This window comes from Centruroides vittatus, unplaced genomic scaffold (assembly GCF_030686945.1).
Source record: "Centruroides vittatus isolate TY-2023 unplaced genomic scaffold, ASM3068694v2 contig_620, whole genome shotgun sequence".
Lineage (NCBI taxonomy): Eukaryota > Metazoa > Arthropoda > Arachnida > Scorpiones > Buthidae > Centruroides > Centruroides vittatus.
The window spans coordinates 211179-235041 of NW_027122381.1; the positions used below are offsets into that span (position 1 = coordinate 211179).

The following is a 23863-nucleotide window of genomic DNA, read 5'->3' on the forward strand; positions in this document are numbered from 1 at the left end:
GAGTCAGTTACCCAGCCGTCCCTATAAAAAGGAGTAATTTCTCACCTTTTCACGCAGTTCATCAGAGGTTCAATGAGACCCGAACTGGCCACATAAGTACAGTTCTTAGAAGACAGAAACTGCCATAATAGCTAGGCAGTCTTCCACAGTCTTGAAGGTGTCATAAAGAAGACATAAACCATAATGTATACTGAGCGCATAGAAGATTGATTTTCCCATTCCGCATTCTCCAGAATACTTATCAACACATCAAGATTTAAGGAAATCAAACCTCAAGTGAAGGTAGTATAATATTTAGAACAATTGTATGCTCTCTCTCCGCAAGAATAGGTTTTTGAATAGATTAATTTGTAATTCATTTAAATGATGTTTTTAATAAATCCTTGTTATTGTTCTAACATGATATCATTTTTGACTCGAATCCAAGCAGACAGCCTTTCCACTCACTCACTACACTCCCACTCAAAACTCCTTGCAAATGGATATTAGCATGCCTAATGCTATAACTAGGCTGGTGTCAGGAAAAACAACTTACAGGGAATCCTCACGAACTCCTGATTCTCATTAAAATCTTAGGAAGCCATCCTTCAACTCTGTGGGCCAGTTTTCCCAACTGGACAGCCGATTAAGTGGTATAGGAGTCGAGCCAAACTTGATACCCCTGGCTAGCCCCTCACATAATGTTCCAAACAAGTTTTCTTAGATTTTAGAATTTAAAATTGATGATTTTATTCAAGTAAGGTTATCATAGTTCTTGCACTTGGTGAAAACGGGTAATATTGGCTATAATCTAATAATCTTAATCTTCGCTACAGTTACTTTCTGCCTGAGCAATGCCGGGCTCATCTGCTAAAGCTTTCCAGTAGAACTAAACAATTTATGTTTTTTGTAAAAATAAAATTATCCATTTCAAAAGGACAAAATATTGGAATACATTAATTCCAATTCCAAAATAATAGAATAACTTATTAAAAGTGTAAACTTAATCATTCTACATGCAAATTAATGCCAAACATTATCTGCATAAAAAATGCATTAGCTATAACTTTTTTCCACATTGATCTAAAATGTTTCAATGAAATGATCTTTCAGTTAGTGAAATAACTGCTTATTTTTGATCAAGAGAAAATAATGTAAAACATAACGTTATAGCATTTATCATTAATTGTACTCAATCTACTGTTTAAAATGTTGAAGTACTGTATAATCTTAATTATGGATTTAAAAATAATAGGAAAAATGCAAGTCTGCTTTGGGAAACCACCAGTTAAGATAAAGTGTGAAAGCCAACTATTTCCATATCTATGAATTATATCATTTGTGGAAAGTTCACAGTAACAAGATCTCTCTAAGAACAACTGTCAAACAACTGCATGAGATAAACATCTGTACAAAATGCAGGCCTTTATTAATGTCTGCACAGAAAAAACAAGATACATGGTGCAAAGGACATGCTTGCTGAAATAAAGAGTAGCAATCAAATGATTTTTCACTCATGAATCAAGATTTTGTATATCGTATGAGACTGAATAAGGGTCTGGAGAACAAAATACAAAACCTTCCTTCCAACTACCACAAGCAGCTCAGTAAAGTTAAAATTTTTATTTTTTTTAAACCAGCTAATGAAATAATTAAGACTGCTTATTAAAAATAACTAGAGACTAAATCATTTGATTCAGACACAACAAAAGAAATCTGTTTTTCACATCATTGGTGGTTTTGAAAAATGTTAATTTCTACAGCATGACGATCTAGACTGCATGAATAGTAAAGGCATTAGAAAACTGGCATTATTGCACATGACTATATGTTCAAAAATATATCAGAACATTCTGGAATATTTCTTATTACTTTCAATGGAAAACATGATGCTGATAGCATTTTCCAGCATAATAATGCTCCAGTTCATGCATCATCCTCTACTAACAAATGACTTAATGAATATAATATTCTAGTACTGGCATGGATTCCCAATTCCTATAGAAAACTTGTGAGGAATCATGAAAAGATTGACCATAAGAAAAAACAACTACAAAAAGTGGATTAATAAAGAAAATAAGGAATGTTTGACATTCAATTCATTAAGAAAACTGTGCCAAATGAGTAAAAAATAGCAAGCGATAATCAAGGCATATAACAGGCATGGGCAAATGCCGCTCTTTTTGAGTTACATGCGACTCTTGCCGGAAGTGTTAATTTCTGTTTTTTTATTATTATTTTTACAATTTTATTTTTATAATTTTGTGAAAATATGTTTATTAAAAAAATTCAATATTTGTTTTATATTATATTTATATTATATAATAAAGTTGCACGCCTTACCATACTATCCGCCATGACATACAGAACTGCGGCTCCCATGCATTTTGCAAAACCTACATTTCGGCTCCCACTGAACTCTTGCTTGCCCACCCCTGGCATATAACATAGCACACCAATAAATTACTAAATATTCATTCATTGTTACTTTAGCTTAAAAACTGTATTATGTTAATTTTTTGCTGTTTTCTACATTATTCCAATATTTTGGCATAAGGAAAAAGAGATTCCAAATTTTGTCACACTATATAATCATGTTTCATTTCAAAATATTTATAATTAAATCAAGTGTTCTATGTGTTTGAAAAATTATTGAAGTTTTCAAATACATTTGAAAACTTCAATTTTTAATAATGCTCAGTTTTTTTGTAATATACATTAGCAGTTATTTTGAGTTCCATATTATATAATATAGTACTTTCTTTCTATACTTGTATTCCAATATTTTGGAATGGTATTGCATATTCATTACATAGTAAAAAAGAATCTGAAATTTACCACTTCAAATGATGTATCTGGATGCTCTGATGTTACATGCTCATGTAATGTAGTCTCTGTAAAACCAGTCTTTCCACAAAATGGACAAGTATATGCCTGAGGCTGATCAACAGATATTGCTTCTCCACCATAGTACAAATCTAAATTTAAAAAAATTTCATTAAGAGATATCAAATGAATAAATAACTTAAATATGTCATATTTCTTATCCAATACTCCTTACTCTATTCAAGTATTAATACATAGAAATAATTGACTTCCAAAATACAACTTAATTAAATTTTTAATATAAGATTGGCTCAATGTTTTTTAAAGATTTTAAGTATTCTGCTAGCTAATTGTTGCTAGCTTTTATTTACTATATATTATAAGTTAGCAACAAATAGTTAGCAAAATAAATTTAAGCTTGTATTTACCTATTTATTTATTAATTTAATACTACTTTAATTTATATTCTTTATTTATAAAATGCATTATAAATTAACATCAAGGAATAAAGAAAGTCATGTAGGTAAGGGAATTCATATGCAATGACTACATGAAAAAAATTTAACAAAAATATTATTATTATTTTTTTTAATCTAACTTTCAACAGGTACTTTCAATTATTTTCCATGCATACCTTTCAACATTACAGTAATTCAAATACACAGCATAAAAAAAATTACATTGTGGCCAAATTACAGAGAGCACAATTTGCAAAACGCATTCTAAAACACAAAATCAAGCAGTCAAATTTTGTATCAATCATTCTTAAATTTTTGACAGTTGTTTTTTCTTTCTCACAACAAATTCAATAGAACATATTTTTCACTTTCAGAATATTCATTTACATGACCTTTCCATGATTTGAATGTATTTTGAATTCAAAGCTAATACAGTAAAGAGTCGAAAATCGGCACCCTGGTAATCGGAATCGCCCGATAATCGGCACGATTTTCAGTCGGACTGTGTCGTGCTGAATCAAACGTTTTTGATACTAAATTTACTTCTAAAGTATAATTTTCATGTTTTTATATTCTTCAATATATTTATTTTGTTTGTACAAAATAAAGAAATAATTTTTAACGATACGATAGCCTCGATTATTATTATTATAAAAATTTTCGTTAGGCTTAAAATCGACGAAAATTCAACGCGAAGCGACACGCAATGAAGAAAAATTTGAACATCAGACAGGTTAATATATTTTTTCGTACATAGACTGTAATCGGAACAAATCCCTAATCTGAACAACCCCAGTCCCCAATTGATGCTGATTTTCGACTCTACTGTATTCTCAAATTATTATAAACAATTAACAAAATAAATTTAACAAACAAACATCTAATAAGTAAAATCCTCATCTGAAGTCATTTGAAAATTCTTCAAATTTTTGTGGTCTGAAGATGAAAGGAAGTCCCAAAAAATATTTTACCAATAAGAAACCGACATCTATAATTTTAGTTTTTTCTCCCCCCTTGATCTTAAACGAACTTGCCATACTCTTGTCAACTTATTGTTTAACATTCTGTGAATTGACAATTCTCCTGTTTATTTTCTATTAGATTTAAAAATATTTATGCAACTTTACTCTGCTATAATAAGTGAAACAGTACTAAGTCAATGTATATAAATGGGAATTTACCACTGTTGCATTCTATGATATTCTAATACAGATTTTTCCAAGTATCATATATTTAACTCAGTCTACCATTGTGGCAGACTGAGTTAAATATATGATACTTGGAAAAATCTAGTTTTTTTTTTTAATATCAAAGCCAACCACTACTGTATGATATCGGGCTAATGTTTGTTAATACCTTCCATACAAATATCAATGTCTAAAAACAACAGTTATATATTAAAGACAAACAGTTGATGGATTATATCAGACTACTTAATAAGTAAATTCTAAAAATTTTGGTACTAGAGATAAGTGTTAGGTGCCATCTCTCGCTTAATTTAATAATCATAATTAAATTTATATTTTAAGAATTAATTTAGAAGGGTTCTGGAAGAAAAGAATTGGCCTGAAGCAGGACTCTAATCCACAACTCTTGCTTAAACGGAAACCTGAGAGGGTGTCATCACAGATTTCAATGAAATTTTCTGTAGTATTTACTTGTACAGTACATAAATGGTGCCAAAGCTGCAAGACCCAATATTCAGGCATTCTATAAAAACTTGAATTGTGATTTTCTTGAGAACTATTAATAAACAAACAACTTGACCCCTAAATGCAAATTCCAGCAGAAAATGAACAAATTAACTTTAATGCTCAAACATTTTTGGCTGTTATTTCACGGGGTCCTCATCAGAAATAACAATAGATATTAATAGTTCAGGGGGAAAAACTTCACAGATAATAATTCAGACAACTATTAATATCTGTGCAGAAGCATAATTCCCATGTTCATGGCATGGCCTATCTAGTTAAGGTGTTGCGTGAAGAGCATTATTATATGGGTTCAATCCTGTACACAACAAATTTATAATTTAAAGTCCTTGAAAATTTTTTATTTTGATCACTCCATATTTATTTGTTAAAAAATATATATAATATTATAATCACATTTTGTATTCTTTAACACAATGTAGGTTCTTATATTATGTAATATAAATTTATATTACATATGATATATCATCATCTTCCAAACTTTGCATAAGCACGCAACACCATCCACACTCTTTCCAGCAAAAAAGATATCCTGTATATAATATATTATTCCCTTTATCCTACTAGTTTTCTCACTATGGTATGGGGAGACAAGAACAGTGCAGGGGGTGATGGGTCATTCCATCTGAAATTTAAGGTTATTAAAAAGTAATTTTCTAGTTTTTTTATAACTTGATTCCCTGTATTATACTTCAAAATCAAGACCTGTTTTTGGAGTATAATACAGAAAAATAACCCAGAAAAATTGAACAAATATAAGTCACACCAAATATTCAATAATGTTAACAAAAATATAATTTTGAATAGGATTGTAGAAATAATCTAGCACTTGTCAGACAATGAAAACAAATCACGACTTGTGGATGTCACTGAAATTAGTTCAGACTCAGATTCTAATGAGAGGTGTTCATTAATTACCACACCAACTTCTCATGTCGACACGAGAACAAAGTGCACAATAGAAATGTCAAATTTAATAATGAAAGAGAAATTGGACTTATTCATTAAATGGCAGTAATATAAATAAGTTTAAAAATGTGAAAGATATAGTTAAGAAAGAAATTAATTATTTCTTAGAGTAAAAAATACAAGGAACATATCTTGAAAAGGTTTTCAATGCTCTAATGACAGTACGTCCGACTAGTATTGATTCCAAGAGAGCTTTTTCTAATGCAGCTGCCATTTGTACGAAAATTAGAACTAGATTAGATGACGAGAGCCTAAATGTATTATGTTTTTTAAAAGCCTACTTTCAAAATAAAGAAAAACATAATTAATTATCAGCATTATTTCAATGTCTGTTATGTCATAATAATTGCTATTACAAGAATGTTGTTCGTCTAAATTCATAGAAAACTTGAAAATAAATGGTAATCTAATAATTCTGTCAGTAATTCAGTTTCATTTTAAATCATTTGTTAATACAAATTTACTGGTAAATTATCAATAAATTGGTAATCCTGAATATAATTACTGGTAATGTAATACCTGGTAAATTTGCAATCACTGATGCTGAGTCATCTCCAGCTGGCACCATAAGTAACAGAGTATGATTATATCTAAAATTAAAAGTCCTAGAAGCAAAGATCAGATGAAGTTCCAGATGCGTAACTGGCAATGCAACTGCTTGGTAAGTGGGAGTTGAAGTTTGAGTCCTACTTTGAGTCAATTTTTTTCTTCTAAAACCTTCTAAATTATTATAATATCAGTTTAATTATTAAATTTAGCAAGAGACGGTACCTAATGCCTACTTCTAGTGCCAAATTATTTAGCATTTAATTATTAATAGCAGCAGTAATATAGTCCAATCCAGCAAACAACACACGACTTTAATGTCTTCCATAACTGTATAGCTTGATGACTTTCCCAATATAAACTAAAAAACATTTGTAGTAGTTGGAAGACAGATAGGCCCATGTTTCATATATATAGTTTCCAAGTTCGTGGTGTAACACTATGCCAATATTAGCTATGTGGTGCTATCTGCAGTTATTAGGAAAAGGAAGTTTTTAACAGTTTCTACCAAACATTTGTATTGTACTTATTTTATTGTCATTAATTAAATTTGCCTAATTTTTATACAATACAAAAAAATATTTTAAAATTAAAAAACTATAATGTTAGGCAAAAGTTAACTGTATAAGAGATTTTTACAAGTTTAGAAAATATAAAGTCATTTTTTGCTTGGCTTCTTGCCCACAGACAAATCATTCTTAATGAGAATGGTAATTTTCTGGCAGTTAACCCACCTCCTATAGCTCATGATTACCTCCTCATCACACCAGAAAACATTTTCTCTGGTTTTTGCTCTTTAGTACTTTATGCTTCCAACTATCCAGATTGCATCACTGAGGTTATCAACAAACCCCACAGTCAACCACTTATAACAAACTCTTTTCTTTACCATCAACATCTGTCTTTTCTCCTATAAATGATCATGACTATACTGCTATAGACAATACCCTACCCCATATCAACAAATACCATACTCTCATTAAATGTAGATTAAAAAAGTCTTCATTGATGTCTTGCCTTGAAACTTCTGCATTCTCTCGCCTCCATGTTACTGCCTTGTCCATGTTTTTAAAAACTATCATAATTTGGCTCTTTAAATGTACTCTTCTTCACTTGGTCTCCTACTTGGTTTTAACCCCAGTCTTCCTGGCAGTTTTGATATTTAAAAATTTTTCCTCTTACTGTCCAATACCTGGTATAACTTGAATGTCAACACCCAACAAAAATAGTAGTAACTTAGTAGTGTGAGTAAAAATGTTAAAATTATTTTCAACCAAAATTTCCATCTTGAAATATTATTTCAACTTATATTTTATTATATTGGTAGCAAGTTTTTTCATGCTTCTTTAATACAGGCTTAGGCTCTATTTCATTTTAAATCAACCTTACTTTCATATTTGTATTATAATGATAAAACTTCTAATGAATGAAAACAAATAACTGGATGGCCAAGTGATTAAAGTGTCAGACCACTACTCTGGGAGACCTGGGAATGAATCTAACTAAATGAATCAAAAATCCCATGAAGTTTTTGGCGGTGGCCGGGCATCCATCACCACCCAGCTCCTCTATTTTTTATCTGCTGAACCCGCAAGGGGCTTGATGAAAGGGCTCTTGGTGCCCACAGAGCAGAAAGAATGAAAATGACTGTTTTCTTTGTATAGTAAAAAATAGGTAAGCAAACCCTGACTCATTCAGTAGTATTATATATATATATATAATATACTAATTGCCCATAATATGATAAACTATTATTTGTCAAAAAATATATTATCAACAATATGAAATACATGTTTAAGCTAAGAGATCATTGCATGTCAAGTGGACCTATATGACAGATGGCAATATCCAATTTAAATAAGTTGGCAGAGATGTTCCATAACTTCTGAAACTACTACAATGTACAAAGTTATAATAGGTCACAGGAACATATATTTGAGCTTCTAGGGAACCTTAAGTGAAGGCTGTAGAAATGCTACAAGCACAATACAAATTTCAAAGTTTTACAAGCTATAAAACAAAATTAAACAGAAATAAACTTCTGAAAGTTACTTTCCCCATACAATGTTTGGTCCTCAATCGACTCAAAATTTCAATAGTTTGGCTTAAGCTCATTGCTGTAAGCAAACTAATCCAGTTGACAAAAAAATTCAATATTAAAATTAAAATCAACGTTTAGATTGTTATAATTTCTGAACAAAAAAAATTTAGAGGCTGTCCTTTGATGAATCAGTGGAGGACAAAGACTATTAGACTAATGTACAGTCAACAAAGTGTTTGCTCTACATGAACATAATTCATAAACCTAAAAGATGCATTTGATGTTTTTGAAAAATTTTTGAAATCCAGGATGAAATATATTTAAAAATTGAAGACTAAATATAAATAGAAATTTGATGTCTTCACACATCCCTCAGAACCACAAGAACACAATTAACATGAGCATATTCAACTTCAAAAAATATTTTTACAAGAATTCTCCAGTTTTAATCAACTTACATATTTGTAAGCAGAGAAGAGCCTTGAACGAAAGGTCAACTCCACTCATGTTAATTGTGTTCCTGTAGTTGTGCAGGATGTGTGAAGACATAAATTTTTTTTTTTGTATTCAGTCTTCAATTTTTTAAAATACATTTGATATGTTTATCCAGCTACAATAAGTGCTTGCATGCATTTAGTTAATGTTGAAGTATCGTTAACATATCAGATATGATACTAAACCAAACTATCACTGTAATTAATCCTGCAATTAATTTGCTATTACATGTAGAAGTTAGGCACCATCTCTTATTATTATTAACTTAGATAAGAGATGGTGCCTAATGTCTACCCGTAATAGCAAATTAATCGAAGGATTAATTACGACAATCTTTTGGTTTAGTATCAATGCATCGAGCTTTGGGATGTTGTTACATATCAGGCATGAAAACATGCAACTGCTTGTACTGTTTTCTCCATGGTATCCTATGTGGAGAAACACATACTTTATGTACCCTCCAGAACAAGTCCATCAGAGTTAAATCTGTGATTTTGCTATAGAAGATTGTTTCCTGGCCACCCAATACACCATATAAAGTGAGAGAAAGCCATTAGTAAACTTTGTAGACCACTACCACTGGAAATGTTTTTATTCAAACTTTTACTGCATTAATGATTTTTTGTTTAGCTATACCAGTATTTGATGAATATTAATAGAACTGTCTGCTCTGAACTCATCCACTTGCTCTGAAATTTCTGATCACTTTAAAGAATCACTTGAAGACTAGAGCCAAACATTGTAGCTGCTGCTGTGGCTGCCACCACCACCATAAATAACAATCATGTCACAAAGTTGGTCATTTGTGTACTTATGCAGCATAATTTAAACTTCAGCATTTTATCACTTTTGAAGATTGCAAATTAATATTTATTAGTTATTTTTTTCCTGCTCTGGTATAACATTAACAACTTAAATCCTGCTCTTACCAGACTGTCAACACATGAACAAATCATAATCTGGAAAACATTTAAAAGTGCCTTATCAAGTTGTTTTGTCAACAATGTAATATCCAAATATTCATTCTCCTGTATTCCTAGCATATGGTTCCTTAGCTGTTTGCCAATTTGTACCTTGCTGTTTTCTCGTAATGCAGACTTCCTGCATATATTGGACTGAGGTGACATGATGAAATGGTGCACTGCATATTGGACATGCAAGCCATTTAATGAGAAATTCTTTTATGACCAAAAACTGACCTTGTTATCCAAGGTTTAGTCAAAACTTTTGCTACTTAGATTTATTTATTTTGTTCCATGAACAACTTTTCCCATTGACACTAGAATGTGTTAATTTTATCTTAAATAAATGCCTAATTTTTATTTTTTTAAATGTTTCAGGCTGATTTTACACTTGACTCTTCAAAGGCTTTTGCCACAAAAATTAAAATGACATTTATACAACCATAAGATTAAAATACAACCATTTATAAAACCATTAGATGATAAAATACAAAGATAAGGGAGGTCCAGAATTTCTAAATATGGTTTTATGTAACTATTCTCATTAAAAGTTAATTAAAAATTGTGATTTAACTTTTAACTTGGCTCAGCACTTCTAGATTTGTCACAATTTAATTATATTATGTAAGCATTCATATTAATATATATTGAAATTTTTCTCTCTCTATAACACTAAATTTATTCTAAATTATTTAACCAAATTTATAGATATATAACCAGTAATCTAATGCAACTGATCAAATCATTAATATTTGATTTCATTAACAATTAGGTAAATAATACATATTAAATGAAATACAAGCAAACTAAACTTTCTTTATGGAAGAGGGATTATCATGCTTTTTTATGAAGATAATTCAGAACAATTTAATGATTTAATTAAGAACAAAATTTCTAAGTCATAAAAAGTATATTTACTTTGACATTTACTTTAACAAGAAAATTTTTGTACTTACCAAAATCAGCTCTAGTTAAAATGCATTGCATTGGATGTTCTGTAGTATGTCGAGTTGTGGTAGCTCCTGCTTCGTAACAAGTAGCACATAAGTCATAGTCATAACATATCAGGCATTTGTAACGTTTTCCTCTGAAGTTGCCTTTCAGACAGGAATCACAGCTAACGCCTATTAGAAAAAGAAATTCAGTTTTTCTAAAACAAATTCAATAGTCAATACATTAAATAAAACTCTAATAAATGTTCCTAAGTATTGTGAAATTAGTTTTATTAATTTAATAATGCAAGGTATCATAAATCAAGGTAAATATCAAACATTAATTATGTACCTGACAAGTGTTATTAACTGTACTAGATTATAAATTAAAATTTCTCTTTAGGCAGAATTATTCATATTAAAAATTTTAAAAGTGAGTAACTAAGTATGTATAAATTCTATAAATTCAACAGAATCATAAAATCCAAAAAAAGCAATCTATGATAAAGGGAGAAAATATGTATACAGCTAAACATCAGTATTTTTTGTAATGAACTAAAACATTAAGGAAAAAAATTCTTTAAAATAATTTTGCACTTTGTTTTTTAAAAGTTAATAACCTGTGACAGTATACTCTGTCACAGGTTATCCCAAAATTATGCAAGAATGCAACAGGTTTGGTGTTGTAAAAATAGATGGATTATTAGTTTAAGACAATTTAAATATTAAAAATGAAAAGTTTCTTATACAAAAGTCTGCCTATGGTAAGAATCAACTTGGGAATTAACCAATGAGCATCAACCATTGATCTCTTAGTTGTGGCAAGTTAACAAATGAGGAAGAAACTGGAAGTAAACATGTCACTGCTATTATAAACAATGTTATGGAAGCTTCATGTTGTGGTAATGAAATATGAACAAGTTTGCTACAGCAGTAGTTAAACATAATTCTTTACAGTTAACAAATGCTATAAAAAAATAACACAATTAACAGAGAAGTCATTCTGCCATCTAGTGAGAGAAAATAAAATTCACATATTGCCTGACATTAAATAAAAAATGCTGATTTCATTACAAAATGTGCTGATTGGTTTAACTGAAACAACACCACACATGACATTGTCTATGGAAAGAATCAACTTGAGAGCAGACTATAGTCATCATTTAGAAGTAAAAATATGCCACTCGTACTAACTCCAGTACTCAAATTTTAATACAAACAAACATTTCTGGCCACATTTTGAGACCTTCAGTAGTCTCTTACTTTATGAAGAACCCTAAAATGTAGCTGAAAATGTTTGTGTTTATATTAAAATTTGACTGCTACAGTAAGTACAAGAGTAAGTATAATTCACAAAAAGATGCTTTTGATCATCTTTTCTGAATTACAGATAAATTAACCAATAAACTATTTACATAGTGCAAAGACAGCATAAGATATGTAGGAATATTGCATTAAGATAATGTTTATAATATATAATTAATGGTTGTTCCCTTCACTTAAATTCATTTAACATGTAACTAATTTGCATATCAGAATTGACTAGTTCTGTATTTCAGACTTGGGGATTGTATCTAAATTCCAAAAATCAAGACATTCCTTGGTCAACCTCCATTTTGCAAACATTACAGAAACTACTACATTATTTTCTTTTAGGAAATTAAATATTGTTTCTTGATCTTTCTTCTTTTCAACAACTCATAAGCCAACTCTGAATTAATTAATTATAGCCTTTTGTAGTTGTAAATAAGTGATTATACACTAGAATCAGTTGTAAGTTTCTGGAGGATTCATTTACCATATTTACTTGTACAAAAGATGATTGTGTTATTCATTTATCACAACTTCAAATTCCTAGGCAGTCCTATACGTGTGAGCAAAAGATTCTTTGCGTTTTTGCAAATAATTTTTGTAAACCGTGTATTCGGCATTTTTTACTGGATGCTTACCCTCTTGTATTTAAAAATATAAGTATTTTATCTGAGTTGTTTGAAACGTTCTTGTATACTGTCAGGAGTGAAAACACGATTATTCGGAAATCAGAATTTGGAAAAACTCATAAATGTAATCGATAGTAGATTTGACTGTTAAGAATTGGCAAAAAAGGTTCCCAATTGTTTATGTAAAGCTAGACAAATTATGTTGTTGATTTTACAAGATTTTTCCTTAAAGTTTAAAATGCCAGTAATTTTTGCAGGACAATATGTGCATTTACATTCATTTGATATTTTACTTGTGATTAAATTAAATAAAACTGGAGTTGTATTAATAAATCTAATTTTCTTTATTTTGATCTTTAAAGTCACACCTTGTCCTATATGCAAGGTCGTCTTATATGAGAGTAAATACTGTAATTCCTTCTCTCTCCTCCTCTGATAACAGAAGAGTAGAAAGTTTAAAGCATAAAGTAAAGTAAAAAAGAAGCAATAAAGGCTATAATTAATTAATTACACAGAGTCGGCTTAAGAGTTGTTGAAAACAAGAAATATCAAGAAAGAGTATTTATTCAATTTCCCAAAAGAAAATGTAACTTCTGTAATGTCTGCAAAATAAAAGATATGACAAATCACAAAATGTTTTTGAGATCCATCAGATTCCAGCTTCAGGTTTAAATAGGTCATTTTAATAAAGACTAGTATGTTGCTCACACCAAGTTTACTATATATAGGAAATATAACTCACTGTGTACGGAAATCATGAATTCATATCGAATGTCACCAAAAAGCATTAAATTTAAATTTTGTATGTGTTCTCCTTCGTTTTGAACGTTCATATTCTATAAAAAAAATCGTTCATTTGCCCGAGGACGACGGAAGTACATTCGTCGAAAGCGCTCGACAGAAAAGAAAAATATGTAATAACACCGTACACAGTGAGTTATATTTCCTATATACAGGTCATTTTAAATTGGAATGCACTGAATTATGAATGTTAAATGAAATTATTATATTGCGAATGTGGTATGAAGTTATTATATTTCCAGTAATAGAAAAGTATGTTTTGTTATCAGAATTGAATAAAATCAGAACAGAAACCAATAAAGAATTAAATGAATTCATTGTTCAAACTACTAAACCAGAAATTTTCAGATCTTGGTTGCTTGCTGTTCTCTTTACTATATGTATTTTATTAGTATAAGGTTGCTGTTGAAAACAAATCATACAGGAACACTTAGTGGAAAAGTGTTCCTGTGTTTATTTGGTTGGTTTATTGATAGGAAAGGCTATTATCCTTTATCCATAAGTAATATCCTTTCCTATTAATATCTTTTCCATATAATGCATATCTTTTCCTATCCAAACATATGCATAACCTTATCAATAAACCAAACCTTTTCCACTAAAAGTGTTCCTGTGTGATTTGTTTTCAACAGCAGCCTTATGCTAAGAAAATAAATAAATTTTCAGTTTATTTAATTTCTATTAGTCACAAATGCAGAATTGTACATCATCTTTGAAACAATGACAATCTTGTACCAAGGGGGAAAAAAAACATTTTTTCCCAATATTTTAGTAGTTATTTAAGAATGATGACCAATCTTAAACAAAAAAAAGTGGGTATCATAGTCTGTACTCTCTAAATATACCAAGTTACCAAGTTAAAGAGATAAGAGAGCTGTCCATTTGTGGCTACGGACTTTGCCCTATTTGGAAATGGAAAGGAGGAGAAAGCAAGAGGTCGAAGTGTGAAAAGAAAAGGTAATAGTAAAGTTTGAAAGGAAAGCATGGGAGGCCCCATGGGTGCCTGCATCACATTTATTGAAATAAAACCGGAAGATTGCAATATGTGTACATAATATATACAGTAATTGTCACAGTATACAAACATTGAAGATTTGTGACAATTACAAAAGCAGCAGGTAACAGTTGATTTACAGAATTGGAAGGTGCAATCCAGAAACAGTAGGGTTTACCAATGACAATGTTGATGAGAATTAAAGAATGATACAGTTGTGAATGTTACAAGTCATGTACTCATTATCTTTAAAATTTGTACTAACACATTTGTAGCGATTTTGAAGAGAGAGGGAGGCCATTAGAAAAAACACCAAATTGCATAAATGGATAACCATTCCGAACAAAATTAAACAGATATAGTAATCCTCATTACATTGCAATTGTCAGGAGATAGAAAAAGCAGCATACAACCGAGTAATAAAAATTATGGGCTTATACTAAATAACAGATTATACATACTACGAAATCTCTATCCTCTATTCATTTATCGGCAAGAGCTTTGATAAAATTCAGTAACAACACACCTTCAACTGCCATAAATCACTGGGCTATAATTTGGCAATAATAATTATAAATTACTAATAAATTTGGCCCTAGAGGGAGATGTCAGGCACCATTGTATTAAATTTAATAATTATAATTAAATACTTTTAGATTAAACTGGAAGAAAATAAAATTCAGTATTGCAAAACTAAGCTTATTTGTGATTATATCATATTAAATGACATTTACGTAAACATTGATACAACAAATGCCCATTACATTAAACGTCACTGTAATTGATAATTAAAAAAAAAAAACATTAAATATATAATAGAACATCAAAACTTATATTATAATAGAGGAAAAATTCTCTAAAAAAGCAAACTAAAGTTACTAATGTATAAAAATTTTAGAATTTTACATTCAGAAATAATGAATCTTTTACATAAACATCACAAAACAAATAAATTTTTAAAGCGAAACTACCACCAGATGACCAACATGTGTAAGAAATCTTTTCTTTACACATTCTGTGGTCAATTCAAAATTTGTGAATTGACAGTATTGCTTAATTCATATAAAAAGGTAGAAATTTTGAATTTACAGAAACTTGTAAATGAGGAGACAGTACTTAAAAGGAATAAACAACTTTCAATATCAAAAAAGGCATAAATGATAATTGATCTGTTCACCTGTATTGCTTATTTAGATCTTGACAAATGTTTTGTTTCACCCACAGTGGCAGTTTCAAAGACAATGATAGGAAATTAGAACGATGGTGGACTTCACGCCGATCTCTGAATAAGCAAGCCGTCTTTACCTGACGAAGACGAAAATAATTTCGTCGAAAGTGCTAGTAATTATAGCCATAGTCGTACACACTTAATGCCTGGATGATAATTTTCTCGTTGCTTGCTTACAATGATAGGAATAAAATACCATATTTTGTTGCAAAAATAAATTTAATGACAATTTTTATTTTAAAATTTATTGACTCAAGTGCTTTTAAAATTTGGGGGACCCCAAAAAACACCAGCCATTTTGCCTGTTTAAAATTTTTTTTGCCACTAGTTTTACCTACTAACAGGGCTGTTGAGTTGGTCATGGAGTTTTGGTGTTTTAGTCGAAGTCGTCAAAAATCTGCTGACTCTGACTCCTGTTTACTTTCCCAACTTGTTATGTATATAAAACAGAAAAGTATTGTAATCTTGTCAAATTTGACTCTTGAAGTTTTTTGCAAATCTACGCGTTTGAGACCGCCCGAACCCAAATAACACCAAAGAGGGAAAATTAGTGCATGCGTGTGGGGACGTCTCGTTTTTTTTTACCTTCTTTATTCTCTGTTCTGAGATATTAAACAATATCATAAAATGGGTAAAGTTTAAGAAATGAAATTTGCCATGGTAGCTTGTGTAAAAAGGGGCATTAATGCTATTAAATTTTGGTTTTTAATTAAGGGTCGACAGGGTGGAGACATAGAAGGGGTCATGTATCATATCCCCAGTGTGGCCGGACTTAATGAATATTTTACTCGTTATTAGCATTCACAATTTTTTATAATTTTGAGGGTAGAGATGAGTTTTAAGTTTTTTGTCATTTTATAACAAACAAAGGCTTTAATAGTACAGTAAAACCTGGTTAAGATGTTCTTGCCTGAGATGTTTTTTCTCCTAAGTCATTCAAATTCTGCAGTATCGTCATTTTGCCCATAAGCAGTAGTGTCGAAAGATGTCACCATTCCAGGGAAAAAATTTACATGGGCCTCAGGAATAATTGAAAAAAGTTGTGGAATGAAGTTCGGATTCCTGTGAATCCAGGACTTGAGAAATTTTACCCCATCATCCCTACTCTCTCATCGGTCCTACCTATAAGATGCTTGTTAAAAATTCCGGTATAAGATGTTCCTTTATGAGATGTTACAAACTATCAATTCCATAAAGCAATTTTTACCCACTTAAAATGTTTATAGCAGTGACCAATAGTGTTTTCCTCAGAAAATGCATGTACAGAAATCCTGTAGTCTCAATAGAAGCCTACTCTTCTACGGAGACTACAGGATTTCAAACATGCTGAACAAAATCATGCCCCACACAGTCTAACATCCATACATACAGATAAAAACCCAAATCTTTTGCATTATCTCAACGTTTCAAGGTGTCTTGAATCCTTAAATGTAAAAATTTGGGGCGGTCATTTTTGACTGATTGCTACACTTTTCCTTTGTTATATATAATAGCTAGGAAAGTAAAAATTATTGAATACATATTTATATATTGACTATGTCATTACTTACAGGAGTCTCTTAAACATAGCTTTGAAATAAAAAAGTTTCTATGTTTATTAGAACTCTATTTATTGAAGCTTTTATTCTTAGGTCATGTGATGCCATCAGAATTTTTGGGCCTATTTTATTAACAAGTCCACCTCTAGTAGGAGTCGGATGGTAGGGCAAAGTTAGAGTCGGTAGATTTTTACATGACTCCACAGTCCTGCTTACTAATTACTGCAGATGCTGGTAACTCTATCAAATTTGGAGTTTGAAAAGCAAAACTAACATGTTAAGATGTCACTTAGAAGTAAAAATCATTTTTGAATAATTTTTAATGAATAATTCCAAACACATTTGACCACAATGCTTAAACAGTAGTTAACATGTTCTGTCATATTAAAATTTTTCACTTTAGCTGAAGCAGGCTTTTTGATTCAATTTCACCCTGAATGGCAAAATAAGTGGACTAAGGTTTTAAATTTGCCAGTATTATATTTTTATTGGCACTTTAATAATAATATTTTGGTACTATGCAGCCAACCTCTCAACATGTCATTTAATATTATTTACTTTGTTTATCTCAAGTATTCTTGTGTGTTTATGTATTTGATTTTTTCCTCTTCCTCTTTTAGACCATACACATTAAGTATCTAATTGCAGTTAGCTTAATGTTTTTCCCTTTAATATGTAATCACAACAGCTTCATGAAATCCATACCTGCCACTTTAATAGTTCTTGAGAATTTTATCTTATTTCTATTGATGCTTCTCTAAATTTAAATGGTGTGTTAACATATTCCAAAGTGTGTACAGTTGTGATTTAAATGGTACATTTAAATAACAACTGTATTCTAAATAATGTCTTTTTCAGACAATATAGAATGTAATATAATGTTAAAACTAGTAGCATAACCGTTTTTTGCTAATATTAAAATACTATAATGATGACAGTGTTTTTAATAATTTACATAGTTGCATATAAATAATAAAGAATACAAGATGAACTTGCTAGTATAATAATCAAAATTTCATAGTTTACTTTAATAGCATTAAGGTTATTTATTAAAGATTCAAAGCAAGAAATATTTGGATCCAAATATTTCTTGCTATTTAAAAAAGGTATTTCTTTGAAACTTAAAAGCTTCAACTAGCCTATAATTAAGAAAAAAAATTTGATTACACAATTACTTCAAAATATGATTTTAACAAATAAGATAGTTGACACAAGTATACATCAAATATTTCTCAGTATTTTGATAGTATCAAAATTAGTATAGTAAACATGATATTTATAAATATATTATGAAATGCAAACTAAGTCATTGCTTAAAAATAAAAATTTTACTTAAAATATTCAAAATATACTAAAAAAATTTATCAACTGACAAATTTGTAGTGAAGTTAAGATGCTCCAAGTAGAGATTGAATTTAATATTGGCTAGCTTCAACCTTTTTTCATAATTTCAGTACAGCTTTTTCCCCTAATTTGTACTAGATAACAGGAATTGCTAATAAAATATAAGCTAATTTTATAACAGGAGACTGCATTATAATTTTGTTTTACAACTTACAAGCTATTAAAAACTTTCTGAAATATGATAAAGTTATCATCAGTATATTCACTAAAGAGTAATCTTTTCTACAAGTATGCTTCTAGTAGGCCAGATTTTTCTTATGGAGTTGTAGTCTAAGCTTGCTGAGTATCAATATACTCCATAACTGCTAGTTTACTAGATACTAATATACAGGTTATCAGAATCTTGAGTCAAACATGTTTGACTATAATTTTGCACTTTCCACATTACATGATTGTTGGTAGTTGTTTACTATAAACAAGAATGAGCTTTTGTTTACAAGTTTTCACCATTCACTCTTCTAAAATGGTCATACAAAGAAAATCAGAAAGTGATATTCAACTCTGCATTGATTTAATTTCTATATGAGAATTGCAGTCAAGTCAGAAAGGCTGAAATGATACAAAAGCTGCAAGCTATAATAATAATAATAATCTTTATTTATTTATTTTTCATTCAGTTCAAGTTTTTTTTAGATTTATATCATCTTCAGAAACAATTAAAACAAACTCATTACCATAGTAATGGTGATCTAATTATACTGTCATGAAAACAAATGATAAACTTTATCAACAAATTCTGCATAAAAAGCTTTTTAAGTTTATATATATTTTTTAAAACATTTAATTAATTCATTAATTTCTTAAACCACAACAACATAAGGCTATACTGCAGTAAGAGAACAGTGAAGATCTTCAAGAACTCATGAATTATTCTGCATCTTCACACAGTCTAGATTTGTTATCATCCAGAAGTGCAGAATGCCAATTGTACAAATGAGGTTGGGGAAATTTGCTGTAGAAAAATTATGACAATAGCTGCAAAAACATTATGATAAAATGGAGTAGCATCTCAACTAAGTACGTAGATATTAATGGGAAAATTCACCAAAATCCAGGTTTCAAATCGTGTTTTTCAAAAATGAAATTGGAAGATTGTTTACTTTGTTCTTGATCAGTGCAGTCACTTGTTACATTGCATGATTTATGCAATTGCAGTAGGGACAAGTTGGTCTCGATTATAAAACCACAATTTTGATTTTTTACGAAGAACTGAAACCAAAACAGCAGCTTTAAAAAGAACCAAGAAAATACATTATTATTTCAAAACTCTTGATGCTATTTAAATGAGTGCTATTTTGTATCATATTCAATTGAAATGAAATATTCACTTGTTCCCAATAGAAAATCTGAAAATTAATAAACTGCATTTAAACTTTCTGAACTGTCTTGAAATAGAAGTTGCATCATTTTATAAACATATTTCCCATATTCCTTAAAAATGATCAAAAATTGTTACGTATGGAAACAGACATAACTTGTATAAATGTTCTTTCCTAAATTTTTTAAAAAATTTTGTAGCTTGAGAAGAATTGAAAAATTTTATATCACTTTTATTCAGCAATGCATTTCAGAGTTAAGTATTAAGTGTCTTGGTCTCTGATCAATACAGATTGCTGAAAAACAGATGTAATCTCGGACTGGTGATTTTCAGTTACAAGAAAGAAAATCTATATTTCCTGTATTTTTAATAAATATTGACATCAAAATATATCTTATTTTAAAAAGTTTATTAGAAAACACATTAACAATATGATCACGTTTTCAAAAGAATTAATAATGTTCATGTATTTCTTCAATAATTTTTCAGAGGGGAAATGCATGCCATAGTCATAAATAGATTGTGATTTTTGGATGTTAAAAAGTCCACCAAATTTTTAAATACAAAATTGGTTAAAATCAGCTTCAAGATGAAATCAGCCAAAAAGAAAATTGTTTGATTGGTTCTGTTATACTAATTCCCCTTGTAGCCAAAGAGGCAGGGGCAGATCTACATAGGGACTAACAGGACTTTAGCCCTATGCCCCAAATGTCAAGGGCCCACAAAAATTGAATTATCATCATAAATTTTTAATACTTTTTCATTAACAATGAGCACTTATCATAGTTAATATTAACTAACTATTTTTTTACTATAATATAACAATAATAATAATTTATATTATTATTTGTTTTATTGTAATCAATGTAAATATTTCTTTATTTCTTATGTTTTTTTTTTTAATATAAGACATAGTTTGTCATTCAACACCATTTCATAAATAAATATATTTCAACTCTGATTTTGATGTTATTAAAAATGAATTTTAAACCCCAATTTAAAAGATTCTCAATCTAACAAAAAATGGGGCCCCACTGGACTTCAATAAGCCCTAGGCAACTAAAATCTAGATCTGCCCCTGGAAAAAGGTAAAACAATTTCTCCAGGTACTTAAAAAAAATATTTTCAGAGCATAGAGTTAACATCCTCATGTTAAAGCTATATCATTCATGGTATCATTTTATGATCATGAAACATGCTTAAATTAAAGCACTCTTTTCATTTAAAAAATTTTTGCATTAATTTATTGGTTTAATATTACATGGCAAATTCCACTAAAGGACTATAATTATTTGTATGATTTTATTATGTAGTTTGGAAGATTCAAAAGTATAGTGATTATATTGAAAAATTGTTTAGATTAACATAAATAATTTTAACTACTATATTTAATGTAGGCCACAATATTCTTACCACTAACAATTTTATAAAATATAAAATTAGAATTGAAAGAGAACTTGTAGAATGAAAACCATTCACTCTTTTCCAGCAAACAAAGTTTACTAAACAAACATTTTCAGTTCACTTTATAAATTAATTTGGAATTTCAAATTTTATAGTTTGAGGTAGGTTTACTACCTCAAACTATAAAATTTGAAATTCCAAATTAGAATATTTCCAACGTTTAAAAAAAACTTTTTAAAAAGTCTTCAAACATGTTAGGCTCAAAGAACGAAAACACTCATTGACAAATATACATCGAACGAAACCCGATATCATAAGCAAATACACCAACAACTGCCATAAATGATTGGGCTAAATTTTGGATACGTGATTATAGATTAGAAATAAATTTTTAGTCCCACTTCGAGCCAATTCTTTTGTTCCAGTTTAATTTAAATTAATTACATATTATAATTATTAATTTTAATAAAGAGATGGCACCTAATGCCTAACTCTAGTACCAAATTTATTTCTAATCTATAATCATATATCCAAAATTTAGCCCGATCATTTATGGCAGTTGTTGGTGTAAACACTCACTGAGCAAAAAAAATGTCCACAATGCATTGTGGTTTCTTTAAATCATCCACAGCGTGATATTCGTGTTGTGGCACTGTGGGATTATCAAAGAACGACCATCAAGCATTAGATAGGGATTCTGAGTCTATGGTTAATATAATTATTTTTCAACATGGTCTTGAATATCTTTAATGTTCCAAGCATTCTTAAAAAGATGTTCATCATAGACTCTTATTATTTTTGCTGCATTTAGATTTGCAGACACCCCAGGCTCCTATGCTGAAAGTTGTTCTACAATAATCCCACAGATTAATTATACATAAAAATGCATAAGCATATTGAGTTATTATTGTTCACTTTATTTATATTTTTAATTTTTTAAATTTTATTAGTTTTATTTATTATTATTTATATTTTATATACTCGGTTTTTGTCATTAACATATACTTGTTCAAATATATATTTTTATATATACAAAATCACAATATTTATAAAACTTTTTTAAAATAATGTCATCAAATGTTGGAAACATTGCAATTTGGAATTTTATAGTTTGAAACCTGAGGCAGGTTTATAAAATAAACCAAAATCATTTGTTCGGTAAACCCCTTTATTGAAAAAAGTGTGATTTTGATTTCACAAATTTTTATAATAATTAAACTTTATCAATCATCCCTTGCAATAACTATATACAATGATACTCATTGAAATCATCAATAAATAATAATGATTTCCAAGTGAGCTTTTGTTCATAACTTTTACTTAGCTATTATTACTTTTGTATTGATACTGTTCAGAGTATTACAACAAATTACATATTTTATTGCATGAGCATTATTACCATTTGGAAAATACATAGATTATTTATGTAAGAAAAATACAGAAACTGGAGAGAATATCAAAGTAAAGTCACACCTTCAAAATAAGTAAAAAAAAAAAAAAAAAAAACAACATTTTCAACTTAAGTTGATAGATCATCAATTGAATATTCCAAAATAGATGTACAGTAGAGCATCGATTATCTGACCCCGATCAACCGTCACATCGATTAACCGACCACGTTCTAGTCGGCAAATTCAAATGTCCGCTAGTGATGTGGCGCAACAACATTTGGCTATGTCTTGGTGTCTTGGCTACTTTAATATTATTTTTGTTAAATGTTTGCATGTTTTAGCTGGAAACACTGGCTCAACCATGAAAGGGAGGCCAGTATTTAAACTAGGCTTAATTTTCTATTTTTTTTATTTCTGTATTTATTTTGTGCAAAATAAAGAAATAATTTAACGATGATTATTTTTAAAAAAATTTTGTTAGGTTTAACATCGATGAAAATTCAATGCAAAGTAAATTAATAGCGATATACTAATATGCTTATTACATGAGATATACTAATACACTATAGTAATAATGTATTTTTTCATACTTTTCGGTTATCCATTTTTTCAGTTATCCAACCACCTCAGTCCCCAATTGAGTCGGATAGTTGATGCTCTATTGTATTTAAATAATTTTCATTAAACTGTTTGCTAAAGTTGATTTCTCAGATGTAAATGTATTTTCAGTTCATGCTGCATAATAATGAAAGCAAACACCATTTCATCAATTTTAAGACATTTTTTTAAAACCCTGGTTTTATTTGTCTGAAGTTGTTAAAATTGATGATGTCTTATATTCCAAGTGACTACACATTGCCTTATGCACCAACAATGCATTTTTGGAATTGTTCATACTTCCCAAAAACCCAAAAGGCTTTGAAAC

The 23863-nt window shown here is 29.5% G+C and overlaps 1 protein-coding gene and 1 long non-coding RNA gene across 4 annotated transcripts in view; one reads left to right on the top strand and one right to left on the bottom strand.

Moving 5' to 3' along the window:
* The window catches only part of LOC136979400 (E3 ubiquitin-protein ligase KCMF1-like), a 50121-nt gene that overhangs the window by 21462 nt on the left and 4796 nt on the right, over window positions 1-23863 (bottom strand). For all 3 annotated transcript variants that reach the window (XM_067275349.1, XM_067275350.1, XM_067275348.1), the window contains exons 2-3: window positions 10945-11112; window positions 2818-2957 (exon numbers count right to left, since the gene is read on the bottom strand). In XM_067275349.1, coding sequence (XP_067131450.1) covers window positions 2818-2957; window positions 10945-11112 — 308 coding nt within the window. The remainder of the gene's footprint in view (window positions 1-2817; window positions 2958-10944; window positions 11113-23863) is intronic.
* On the top strand, window positions 6537-10568 carry LOC136979403 (uncharacterized). The gene is made up of 2 exons (XR_010881382.1): window positions 6537-6605; window positions 10367-10568. It is a non-coding gene; the product is annotated as an uncharacterized lncRNA (long non-coding RNA).